The sequence below is a fragment of the Gadus macrocephalus genome, chromosome 1 (genome assembly GCF_031168955.1).
Source record: "Gadus macrocephalus chromosome 1, ASM3116895v1".
Taxonomy (NCBI): Eukaryota; Metazoa; Chordata; class Actinopteri; order Gadiformes; family Gadidae; genus Gadus; species Gadus macrocephalus.
In genome coordinates, this window is record NC_082382.1 from 14,483,909 (window position 1) to 14,497,593 (window position 13,685).

General features: G+C 47.6%; 1 protein-coding gene across 1 annotated transcript in view; it reads left to right on the plus strand.

The window, feature by feature from the left end:
* Positions 1–60: 60 nt before the first annotated feature.
* magi3a (membrane associated guanylate kinase, WW and PDZ domain containing 3a) overlaps positions 61–13,685 on the plus strand; it is a 92,199-nt gene continuing 78,574 nt past the window's right edge. Inside the window, 1 exon segment of the mRNA XM_060055333.1 lies at positions 61–1,398. Within this exon segment, the coding sequence (XP_059911316.1) occupies positions 1,092–1,398 (307 nt within the window). The 5' untranslated portion in view covers positions 61–1,091.

Here is a 13,685-nt window from a genome sequence, read left to right on the forward strand (position 1 = left end):
GCCCACCTCATTTCTTATTGGCTAAATGGCAACGTTCTAACACAAACTAGCCCGTGGATTGGATAGAAACCACTGCAGTCAGGAAATCAACACGGAACATGATCAGAAAAGTTATCGAGTATTGCTTAATCGGATTATAGAGTTTACTGCAGCACAGTTTGAAACATGGCTCACTGCACGGTGTGAAAACACAACTCTTCGCCAAGACGGTTTCACGTTGAATAAGCGTGTTATTAGAAGAAACTCCGAAAACTGCAGTCCAAAGACCACCAACCGGATCACATCTTGGCCAGGTAGGCTGTGTTGTTCCGTTTCCAAGGAATGCCTTGCTGATGTCATTCTGGAGGAGGGCAGAACAGGTGCGCTGACTCAACTTCTGTGTGCGTTGTTCTTTGGCGAAGGACTGCAAACGGATACTAATTCACGCAACACAACCACCCGACTCCTGGTTTGAAGCGGTTCAGCATCGGGTTAGGGATCTTCTCCTATAGCGTCACACAGTTCTCTAGGGTGACCAGTCCTGAGGCTCAGGGGGGCTCGGTGGTCCGAAGAGAGAGAGAGAGAGAAAGAGAGAGAGAGAGAGAGAGAGAGACCAGCTTTATTTAGCCACTGCGCGTACTTCACAAAACTGTTTCCACATTTTCCCTTTGTGCTTTATAGTTTATGATTAATCCTCGCAAGCGGTTATAGTCTTGCGTGGCTTTTGGAAGTCATTGGTGGCTCACTGAACGGAATTACGCACCGGAACGCGCAGGAGAGGGGAGAGCGTGAGAGACACCGGAGCATCACCGTGATCCTCTCCCTCCTATGCGACAGCATTGACGCAGGTCTCGCATCCCAGATGTACACAGGTGGTGCTTAAATAATCCACGATAATGACAGCTCCACAATAACAGACGACTGTGATCAGTGAATGGGCTGCTGTTCGCCCGATGGAATACGACGCCAGAGGACATATTGCTTCGTGTCAACTTCGATATCTGCCATGATTTAAACGTTTCATGTCGCGGTTTAGGAAACAACATTGGTCTTGCGTTTAATAGCCTGCATTCGTTATTGGACTCGTTTGAACGCGTGGAGAGACATCCATCATGTCCAAGACATTGAAAAAGAAGAAACACTGGTCCAGTAAAGTACAGGAGTGTACCGTGTCATGGACCAATGATGGGGAGTTCGGCACCATGGTCGACATTCAAGGGGGTGCGGAGTCGGGAGAGTTCCCCAACCTCGGACCGGTAGTTTCAGAAGCAATGGTTTGTCACATCGGACGGTTTCCCAGCCCCGGAGACGTGCTTCTGGAAGTGAACGGCACTCCAGTCAGTGGGCTCACCAACCGAGACACCCTTGCTGTCATCCGCCACTTTCGGGAACCAATTCGCCTGAAGACTGTGAAACCAGGTGCGTGGTGTCTAAACAACAATACTACTGCAACTTTATTATTCTGGGAATACCTTTCCATTTTACACACACACGCACACGCACACGCACACGCACACGCACACGCACACGCACAGGCACAGGCACAGGCACAGGCACAGGCACAGGCACAGGCACAGGCACAGGCACAGGCACAGGCACAGGCACACAAACACAAACACAAACACAAACACAATGATTGAGCTATGCATTTCTAGATCAACTCTGGGCTAAGAACAGGATACGTTGTAAAAATGCTTGACAATGAATCTTGGTCCTTATCTGTACTTGTGGGACAAATTTGTTCGCTTGTCTTGGTGTTCTCCATTGACCAGATACAGCCAAAGAGCAAATTAATTATGGAATTATGTGTGAAGTATATTTTATAACAGTTTCCCTCAGCACAGAAGTGGATACCTTCTGTGGAATCAGAATTATTCTCTGGCATTTCTTTATAACCCTGTTTCCTGTGTGTACACACATACCTGTCCAAAGGCCCTACAGACGCGCATATCAAGCCACACCCACATTCTCTTCACATGTCTTGCCATTTGTTGCCTGTTGTTTACTACGTGGCTTTGGTGATCTACCCTCCATTCAGGTTTTCTTGTCACTCCTGTTTCTTGACATATTTCTAAACGGCCATCCAACAGGCTCGACCACAAACTTGTGTGTGTGTGTGTGTGTGTGTGTGTGTGTGTGTGTGTGTGTCTTGATCCTTGCTATGATTGGTGAGGGGCACTTTGTACACTTAGACAGGATTTTGGTTATCTGAGCCCCGCCGACGAGCGCCCTTCTGCCCGCAGTTTTAAAGGGCGAATCTGAGTGTAATTGATTCAATTAGGCCCATCTTCTCAATTCCCTCAGATTCTGCGTCGGATTGTGTACTAACAAGATGAAATGGAGGAGGAGGTCGACACCGTTGTGCAGCTCACAGGCATTCTAAACCCTGTAACCATTGAACGGTTACAGGGAGGACTGGATGAGGCTTTCAGAAATGGAAGTGTGTTGCTACAGTGGCCGTCTACAGTTTTGTTTTGAAACCTTTTACAGAGACTTTTTTAACCGTTTGTTGACACCGACCGACTTTATGTTAGTGAATTCCAGTCTAAAATATCCCCTCTTCCAGCAACAGGATTGGTCCAAAAAAATAAGTATGGCCTCGTTCACCATGCTTTTATCTCGTCTGCCATCAGAGCACAATTTTGTGTGTGTGTGTGTGTGTGTGTGTGTGTGTGTGTGTGTGTGTGTGTGTATTCACACTAATGTCAGACCTGTGGAGCCCCCCGCCCCCCAATTCTTCCCAAGCCTCAGTTTGTGTTATTACATCCCCTCACCCTTCCCGCATGATTAATTCATGCGTCATCCATCTTTCATGGTGTGTCCATGCCAAGATGAGCCGGCTGATAAGGAGGGTCAGATGTGTGCAGATGAGCACTCGGATTCTCTCTAGTGCACTTTCAGAGAGAGAGAGAGAGAGAGAAAAAAAAAAAAAAGGCTAGTTGGTGATTGCGTCTAATGTCGTGAGTTACCCGGGGTTAATATTCTGGGTTGCGGGACGGGCTAGGGGGCACTTTGCGAGGAGGCGTTTGTCTTTGATGCGCATCTTCTCTTTGCTCGTCGCTGACGTAATGGGAAGTAATCTTTATTCCGTAATGGGAAGATGAAGCAGTGGCCTTCTTGTGTACCTGCTGCTTTGGATAGCACAGCAAAACTAAAAGTTCCATCTGCCCGCCAGGGAAGCATTTACAAACACATTGTTTATCCTGTAGCTGCCAACTCAACAACCCGCCCTCCCCCCATCCTACTTTCCTCTCTACTTGGTATTCATTCCATCAGATTCCCACGCACACACACACACACACCTTCCATATCTCATCCTTTTCTTTCTCCAAAGAAGCCTATAGAACAATAATATGAAGTCTACCTTTTCCCAGCTTTCCACATCTTTGTGTGTGTGTGTGTGTGTGTGTGTGTGTGTGTGTGTGTGTGTGTGTGTGTGTGTGTGTGTGTGTGTGTGTGTGTGTGTGTGTGTGTGTGTGTGTGTGTGTGTGTGTGTGTGTGTGTGCGCGCCCATCCCCCGCCATAGTAACAGACCCCAGTATCTGTATAACATAAGTGGGAACCACCCCCCCCAATGTTAATGCTAACTGAATGGAATTCTGAATGCGCGACGGTGTGACGTTTCTTCCCATTGTTGTGCTACAGCTAACGCTACACACATGGCCATGAGAGGATGTTCAAAGTGCTCGTCTGGCTCCCATCCAGAATGTGTACTTGGCGTGTCCTCCTCTCACGGGCACGGAGGAACGCGCAGCCGTGCACGCTAACCTTGACGAGTGTACGGTGATAAAACGCTATCGTTCGTTGCTAAGCCAGCGTCTTCGTGGCTTCTCATTGATTCATGCCATGAACAGATATGTTATTGGTCCATTGGACCTTAATACATAGGCTTATACTTACGGTATATAATACACTTTTTTGTAATACAGGAGGGCATATAATTGAGGATTCTTATGGGGGCACTGTTGTTCTTGCTTGCAACCATTCTGTTTGTCTAAACCTATAAACTACCCATGTTAGTAGCCCCCTAACAACTTATGATGGCACTGGAAGTAAATAATGTCTACCGTCCTCTGTAGCTGATTAAAACCCATTGACAGATAAAAAAAATTCTAACAACAACAACCACTGACATTTTTTAATCGACAAATCCAGCTGTTAAGCCAACCTCATTCCCTTTCCTTTTCCTCTTGCTCTGCTGTTGATGATGAGGTCCCACAACCTTTTGCAGGCCCATGTCTGGCCCGGAACACCTTGAGGAAAGGCGAGCACTCTACACATGGCACAGCTTGAGCCCGTAGGAGTCGTTGGCTACCAACCCCTCTGGGCTGCTGCCAAGGTCACTCACTGTGCCCAGACCCTTCCTGAGCTACACAAAATAATGAACGATTTTGGTTCTGCTCACTACCTCCCTATAGTTCCCTTCCTTCCCCCTCATCCTTCTACCTTCTTTGAAGTGTTCTGAGTGTGTGTGTGTTAATATGTTAAATCCTAGTTATCCCTTTAACTTCTGATGAAGCATGTGTCTATGTGTATCCAAAGCTGGTCAGGCTCTGATAGCTGTCACTCTCCACCCATGCATGAAGCGACACGTGTATATGCGTGTGTGTGTGTGTGTGTGTGTGTCTGTGTGTAGGTATGGCTTTGGTCTACAGAGGCCCCAGATACCAAGTTCTCTCTCTCTCTCTCTCCTTAGTCTTTCCCCCTCACACCCCCGGAGACAAAGAGTGAAACAATATAATATAACCCCTCCTTCAATCTGCTCCATGAGGGATCACAGCCATACTAATGTGATGTTCTCTCTTATGTTCTGTTCTCGCAGCTTGAAAAAACCGAAGCGACTCTTCATCCTTCCTCGGGGGGATGAGCTCATTCCTTAATTAAACCTCATGCCTTTGTCTTGTAAGAGAGCCCTGAGGCACATTTCTTGGTGGTTGACCTCCAATACCATGCCTGGAGGTCGCCTTCCTTCCTGCATGCCATCCTGAGTGACAAAGACAACCCGGCCACCTGATTGCCCCTGGTTGCCCCCCCCCCCCCCTCCACAGTCCAGTCATGAGCCTGGACATGGCGGAAGCCCTCCATGTGCCTTTTATCTTCCCCATGCGAGCCAGTCCTGCTCTCCCTCGCTACCGTGTGTGTGTGTGTGTGTGTGTGTGTGTGTGTGTGTGTGTGTGTGTGTGTGTGTGTGTGTGTGTGTGTGTGTGTGTGTGTGTGTGTGTGTGTGTGTGTGTGTGTGTGTCACCCAGCCAACCTGCAGAGCACTGTCAGCAGGGATTATGTGTCACCACTGAATGGTTTCCAGGAAGTACACAAAAACATGCACACTCACACACATTTGGCTTCTTGTCTCACCTTATTTGTAATTGGTCCCTCTCCGCCATCCTCTGAGCTTTTCTACCTGACTGGAAGAGGAGGTCAGCTTCTAAGCATTACATGGACAGGGCCTTGGAACACGGTGTTGGTGATGAACAGCGGCCATCTTTCATGCTTCCTCAGAAACAAATTGTCATTACAATTCCATTCAATTCTGATATGCCTTGATCACAGAGGTGTAATAGTATGGGTGAGCCCGGTCGTTATCTTGTGGAATTTATTACGGGCACTTGGATGCATTCAGAGTAGTAGACCAATAATTAACTTAAAAGATAACTTCTCTTTTATTTTTTCTTTCCATCATTTGGCCGTGTTTGTGGCTGACTAATTCAGACAACAATTGTATCGTAGTAGGATATAGTCTCTCTATATTCTATATAATCTATAGTCTTTCCCTGATGATTCTATCTTTTAAAACCAGAGAAAAATAAAGAATTTCAAAACGGGAGCAATGGCGAAAGGCTGTTGAGAAAGCAAGAAAGAATAGTAGGGTACTAACGTTGGTTGGAGGAAAACGAGAATGAAAGATGGAATTATAATTGCAGCGTGAGACAAATTCGGGCCTTCATCCCCACTATACTTAAGAGAGCCCAGAGCACCACCCTTTGACAGCCTCCACCCCTCCACCTCGTGACTGCAAACCCTCCAAACTACACCAGCGCCTTCAGGCTTTTCCAAACCCCACGTCTTCAAACTACACCTACTTAACCTGCAGAGGTGTGTGTGTGTGTGTGTGTGTGTGTGTGTGTGTGTGTGTGTGTGTGTGTGTGTGTGTGTGTGTGTGTGTGTGTGTGTGTGTGTGTGTGTGTGTGTGTGTGTGTGTGTGTGTGTGTGTGTGTGTGTGCGCACGAAAAGCGAAAATGAGGGCACATCCGGATTGTTCTCGCCCTCTCCCTCCCTCTTCTGACAGCCTTATGAAGTAGAACAGCATCACGTGGGAGGGGCTATGTGCACGCTCATGCAGGCTGGGCCTACGGGGCTGTGGTGCTTCTCTGTCTGTAATTTTGTGCACATATTTGAACAGATGCGACCTGCTGTCCTCTCTCTCCTCTTGCTCCCTCTCTCTCTCTCTCTCTCTGTGCAACCCGTTGGTTTTATTTATTGATCAGATGTCCTTTGATTCAATTGCTTTGTTTTTATCTCTTGTGTTCTTCTTGTGCCAGGTGGTAGCATGGGGTTAGTCCTCACACTGCGTTTGTGTGTGTGCATGGGAGTTTTGTGTGTGTGTGAGTGTCTGTGTGTGTGTGTGTGTGTGTGTGTGTGTTGCATCACTGTATTTACCATTGAGCATTGTATTTACTCTCTGGGCAATAAAGGAACAGTCAATCTCAGTTGAATCTCAGTTGGATCTCAGGGGCTCTCGTCACGTCGTAGGCTTGGCAGCCTCCATCAATTCAACCCCCTCCTCCCCAAGCCCACTCAGCTGTTTCGCTCCACCACTTGAACCTCGAAAAGATCCATTTTTATTTGTTCACTCCCTCTCTCCTCCTCCCCATTCGGCTTGTATCCATGACAGCATTGAATACAAAAAAGAGGACACACACGCACACGCACACGCGCACGCGCGCACGCGCACACGCACACGCACACGCACACGCACACGCACACGCACACACGCACAGCTGCTGCTGCTGCTGGAGTCTTGTCTGCGTTCACAACAACGCTGCGTCATTCTTTTATTTTCCCATCGTCTATTCCAGTGACTGAACATCGTTGGCTTGGATGCTTCTTGCTGCCTTCGACTGGGACCATTTATTCGATGCATGAGATGTCCCACAGTTAAACACTGTTCAATTTAAAAGAAAACACTGAGACAATGTTCATATTATTTGCATGGCTCATACTGAGTGCAGTTTCTTAATGGTACAGTAAGCATTGTGATTGAACACTGAAGCACTTGACTACAGTCGGACAAACTGGGTGAAGCAGGCAAACGAAGAGATGGGAACTCAAAAGCCCTAAAGAACAGAGCTAGAACTCAAAAGGCCACAAGTGTGAGTGAGATCCAAAATAATTTAGGTAAAAATGAATCGGCCACCACCGACCATGGCTTTGGCATATCCTCTCGCAGTCGCTTTCCCTAGTCAGTGGCAAAAACATAGGATTTCTTTAGTAAATGTGACAAACTGGCATATATTACTGTGTAAGACATCTGTAGACGTTTAAAACACGAAAATCATGATTTTGGGTTCACTGGTCTGTTAAGTTTATTAAGCCAGGATGATATAAGAACCATGAGATAATGGGCTATTTACCATCGAAGCTGCACGGCTAGGTTTGTGGCCAAACGCCCTGTTTTTTAACACAGTGGCCTGTGCAAGTATAAATATACCCTGCAGGCAAGCGGCGGCAGGGGGATCGGAAACAAATCCATCCGGTGTTGTGAGTTCTTCAGGTGATTGTATTAGCCCATAGGAGGGGATGTTCTCATCCAGTCAGCGATGCACTGAAGACTGGACATCACAGCTTTCCTGCTCGGTGGAGATATAATAATAATAATAATAATAATAATAATAATACATTTAATTTAGAGGCGCCTTTCAAGACACCCAAGGTCACCTTACAGAGCATATAGTCATCATAAATCGTTTAAAAAAAACAAGACATTGTGGAAAAAATAAATAAATAAACATAAGAAATAAGAAATAAATAAAACAAAAACAAGACAAAACAAAACAAACAAACAATCAAAACAGTGATCAGTTAGACGTTGTGTGCGAGTTTGAACAGGTGAGTTTTGAGTTGTGACTTGAAGGTTGTAATGGTGTCTGACTTTTTTATGTGTGGGGGGGAGGGAGTTCCAGAGCCTGGGTGCTGAACAGCTGAATGACCGGGCACCCATTGTAGTGAGTCGTGATGTGGGGATACATAGTAGTCCAGCAGAGGTTGAGCGGAGGGAGCGGGAGGGAGTGTACTCTTGGAGGAGGTCGCAGAGGTAACTGGGGGCTAGGTTGTGGAGAGCTTTGTAGGTGATATGCTCCTTCCAGTGACCTCAGGAATGCATGGATGTCCTGATCCCCGCTTTGCATAGCTTGTTAGCCTATTTAACAGATTATTGGTCAGCCTCCGCCTCTCATAGACCAGCATACATTCATCTGTACATCCATTATCACGCACACGGTTAATACACACTCTAGTCAGCAATTATGAACCCCATGTTTCACAGATTCGGGGGTTGGATAAGTGAGGCGACTGAATCCAATGCCGAGAGTTTTTGCACTGCGTTGCGGCGGCTGGGGCCTCCCCTGTGTCTTCTCCTGTTCTGCGCCGCACTCCATTAACAGACTCCTCCGTGGTCCACGGAAGGCAACTGTTATGACGGGCTGTCCTCACTCTGCTCGTCTGATGATCAGTGTTTCCTGTGTTCCGCTAATAGGTCACTGGGAAACGATGAATAGCGCATTGTGAACCCGGCTCCTCTGTTTAGCAGAGTCCTTCTATACCCTGACCTTGCACTGTGACAGGCCAGCCGACACACACAAGTACAAGAACACAGAGTGATCGTGTGTGTCCATATGGGATCTTCCCTCCCTGTTGTTTCAGGGAGGGGGCCACATAACGGTGAAAACCGAAGGATCCCCTCCACGAGTAATCAATGTTTAAAGGGCATGAGGAACGTTGCTCTCAGCATCTATTGACCTGCTATCAGAGTATCCTTTAACGGCGATTGTTGAACGCCCGCTCCCACACTTTGTGGCCGGCCGGCGCATTGATTTGCCCATGGGACGATGAGCCGTACAACTGCGCTGTGCGCTTCAATGAACCGATCCAATATATCGTTAGTTTGGATTTTACATATTAGTCTTCCTCTTTGTCTGCCTGTTCATGAAAAGATTTATATATTGAAAATACATATCCCACAAATTGTTCCAATTTAGTTTTGTTTCATTGTCCTTATTTGTACTATTTGTACTGCTCTCAGTCGGATGCTACAAAATGGTATGGATTATCATAGCTGATGATTGTATCGCAAGAAAGGCCATTATTTTTATTAAATTCAGAAGCAGTGGAAGGACGCACTCTGTGAACACATTCTCAGGGTCGTATCGCCCACACACACACGCCAGGGTCGCGTCTCCAGCCAACAAGGCAGGTCGCCTGTTTGCTCTGCGGTATGGCGGACATGTCTGGAATGCAGATATTTCCAGTTAATATGGGCACACGGCGTGCTGATGGACCTTTGGCTAGTGTACTGTTACCAACAGGTGCTACTCTTCCTGTGTCACATTGTTTCCATTTCTTCCATCCAATAATAACACCAGTTTCAAGAGACAAAAAAGAACCCCCCCACCCTCTCCGTCTCCTATTTTTTTCCCATCAAAGTTGTATTTATTTATTTTTTCACGTTTTTTTGTTTGCTTGACACAGCTGCAACCGCTTTTTGATCCATTGTCCCATCGTGTGTGTGTGTGTGTGTGTGCGCGTGTGCACGTGCGTGCGTGTGCACCTCCTCTACTCTACTCTACCCTGACTGAGCTCCAGATTGTGTGTGTGTGTGTGTCGGTCTGTGCGTGCGTGTGTGTGTGTCGGTCTGTGCGTGCGTGTGTGTGTGTCGGTCTGTGCGTGTGTGTGTGCACCTCCTCTACTCTACCCTGACTGAGCTCCAGATCATGCAGCCTCTGAGGGCCAGTACAGTATCCTGGCCCTCCACCAGCCCCTGGTCTGGCTGGGCAGCTCTCTCGCCGTGACGATACCAACTGGTCCGAGGTGAAAAGGCCTCCAGCCTATTTCAGATGACATCATTGCATCTAGTCGCAAAGCTGTGTGTGTGTGTGGGTGTGGGTGTGGGTGTGGGTGTGCGCGGGCGTGTGCGTCTTCGCGCCCTCAAACATGATTTCACTCGACGATGAGGTCGGCGGTAAGGTATCAAAGGAATGTGGATCAGGCAATTGTTCGTCATGGCTCTAAAAGTGCATAACCTGTTTTCTTTGTCTTGTATGGTTTAAACACACACATATTGAGAAAGAAGTGTATCCTGGTGTGGTTCGGACCGGGCCGTGTAGATACTGGGATCTTGCCATCAGTGATTCATTAATATAGAGACAATTTTATGTGCATTTTAATAGTTTGGCTGAAGCTTTTATCCAGAGTGGCTTTCAAGTGAGGCTGAGGAACAATCAAAGCACAGCCTCCACGTCGCAGCAGCTACAAAGCGTACAGGCGTTCACTCGACAGCCTGGAAGAGAAAAGGGCTGGTGTTTCTTTGTTGCTTGTGAGTGAAGCAGGCGAATATCCCAGCAGTGGCACGACACAACACTAGTGCTACGTCAAACCGAATCAACAAGGCGCTAGTTATCATCCTCTTCAGGTACTTTATAAGGGAATTGAAACGTCCCCTCAGCGGACATTATAATGTACGGACGGGGTATTCGGTCCTGCCTGGTCTGTCAACACGCTGGGGTGTTGGATGTAGAATGTATAAACATTTCACAAAGTAAAATATTGCAACGCTCTTAATATCTTTCCGTTTCTTTTTTGCAGCTTAAGAGTTTAGCAGATTGGGCTTTCACATAAAATACTTTGCCCCCGGGCATGCGGCGTGGCTCTGGCAGCTTCTTTAGCCAGGCTGCTCCTGCCTTGATATCTGCCTGCCTCTTGGCTCGGCTCTGGGCTTAAGAGAGAGAGAGAGAGAGAGAGAGAGAGAGTGTGTGTGTGTGTGTGTGTGTGTGTGTGTGTGTGTGTGTGTGTGTGTGTGTGTGTGTGTGTGTGTGTGTGTGTGTGTGTGTGTGTGTGTGTGTGTGTGTGTGTGTGTGTGTGTGTGTGTGTGTGTGTGTGTGAATGGGCTCTTTAGGAGCTGGCAGGGTGACACGGCTTCCTCTGACTGATTCAATACTTCAGGGCCAGGATGAGGGAGATGAACACACACACACACACACTTTGAAAATGTGACAGACCCCCTACATTGCGTCCAACTGAGGAACTGTGACACGTCTACAACATAGTAACGGGTTTGAATACATATTTCACAGTTTTGTTTTGGTCCATTAGTCATCACACAACAAAACACTTTTGACAAGCAATGAACGCAAACACACTCAGAACCTTGCTCTGGCATCTAACCTGTCAACCAATCAAACATGCTGGGCGATGGTCAGGCAGGATAGGCTGTCATACGGTGCTACTTCACAGGGCTGCTTTTACCATTTTTCCTGTTCAAGAAAAGCTTCCTAAAACATGTCCTGGCTGTCAGCCATTCAGACCCGTTCTACCTCGAGCGGGCATGGATTGGTTGAAGGGTTAAAGATCATCTATACATAGCCTACCTCATACTGTGGGACAGAGTGGTGTGATAATTGTTTGTGACCAGACTGAATCCTGGACAGCTTTTTGTGATAGTCCATACTCGGGGAGCAGCGAATCTTGTGGGAAATCTCCACGATTATGCACTAGTGTTTATCAGGCACACAGACACACAGACACACACGCACACGCACACGCACACGCACACGCACACGCACACACAGCCAACAGCCAACAAACAGGATGATGGATAAAGTAAGAATGCATTTTGACAATTTCCCGCCCTCGCTGTGACCCTCCCCTGACACATTAGTCCGGTAAGAGGTCATGCCAGTCAGTCCGTACCGAAGTAAACAGGACTGGGAGGTTCCCTGGTAAGTGAAACATGCAAAGTCTGTTCCCACGCATGTCGCACACAACAGCGTGAGAGCGCGTCTGTGTGTGTGTTGTGTGATTTTGGATGCAAATGTGTGGCATTACGCGTTTATGAAAGGGGAGCTGGGGTTGCTTTCCATAGCCGCCTCTAGCCATGTTTGTTGATGGGCCCCTCAGTGCTTGTCGCACAGTCATCTGATTTTTTTTAGTATTGGATTCATGCAGAACCCCCTATGAAGAATACCAATCAAAGTTGTGTTTGAGCTCTCTTTCTAATGGAGACCTGTGTGTTTAGTAAGGTGTTGGTATTGACCTGATTTAAAAACGTTGTTGCATCTGACATGCAAAATATCACTGGCTTGTGGTTTTCTTGACTTGCTGATCGACCCCTCATGTCTCTCGTCTCAACCTAACTGGGTTAGGTTGGAAGTCTCAGCCCTTTTCCCATTTCTCTAGCGGTGTTTACATCAGCTGGCGACGTTTTTGAGAGGCTTTGGTACAAAGTACAAGCACACTTGATAAGGTAAACATAGGACTCGCTCCTGGTAACACGGCATGGATAACTGATGGCCAGATGTTGTACAACAACACTCCCACAGGACATCCACGCCTGCCTGATCCAATCCAACCAGCAGTGGGCTTCCCCAGGGGGAGAGGGAGGCAGGCCGGAGACTGAGTGAGGCAAGGCGAGCTCTTGAGTTGACTATAAAGGTTTGCAGATTGATCCCACAGTCGTACCGTTGGGTGTTAACCGGGTCGCCTTTCTGCAAGAAGGGTTGCATCAGCATGGGGAATCGATATGTATATCGCCACATGTATGGAATGAAGCGCTCCCCACCGGGAGCAGGATCGCAGACGCAAAACCCTCTGCAGTTAGCCAAGTCTGGTAATTCATGTACCAAAAAAATGGCCACACATATCTCCCTCTAAGCTGGAGAGACAGGTGCTTGCAGGGGATATAGAGAGCAGATGTTTCGGATTGGGGAAATGCCCTCCACCGCCGGCCTCAGGCAAATGGCCGTCCGCTACCTTATCTCGTGTCAGACGCATTAGCCGAGTGCTAAAAACTAGCCACACTTGTTTGCAGGTTTCGGGGGTGTATCTGCACAGTATTGTGTTTCCTAATAGAGCCTGTTCTTCCAGATACTACCCTGGCCGGCTGTGTTTGTCGTTGCCTATTACGCGCTTTGCCATTACAGCAGATTGAAGGTGGAGATAGTCGTCGGCCATGAAAGGCTCTTGTTGTGACGCTCCAGTGAGGCCGGAGTTTATTTCCCCTCTCCCTCGCCTTGGCAACCGACGAGGCGAAACAAAGCACAGTGGGGATGAGGTATCGAGACGCGCCGCCGCGCCACCGACCAATTGGGTGTCAGTTACGCCGGTGGACATCCAAGCTCTGGGAAAACAGATGCAACCTATTCTCTCTGTTCCTTTTAAATATTTAGAGGGGAAAGCCTGGTCGGTGCAGGGTTTAACATAACATGGTGGTCATGACTGACTGTGCATGGACAGTTGTTTTAGTGGGTCTGAACATTTAAGTGTTTTTCAGAACGATAAGCACATAATTAATGTTCTCGGGTGCAAGCTCTATGTTTGTGTGTGCAATATGCGTGTGAATGTCCGTGAAGCGGGAGTGAGAAAAAGAAGGCATTTCAGCTATGCCAATTAGCCGGTTCTCTCAACCACAACGGGATTCGCTTGGCCAGGAAAGGGCT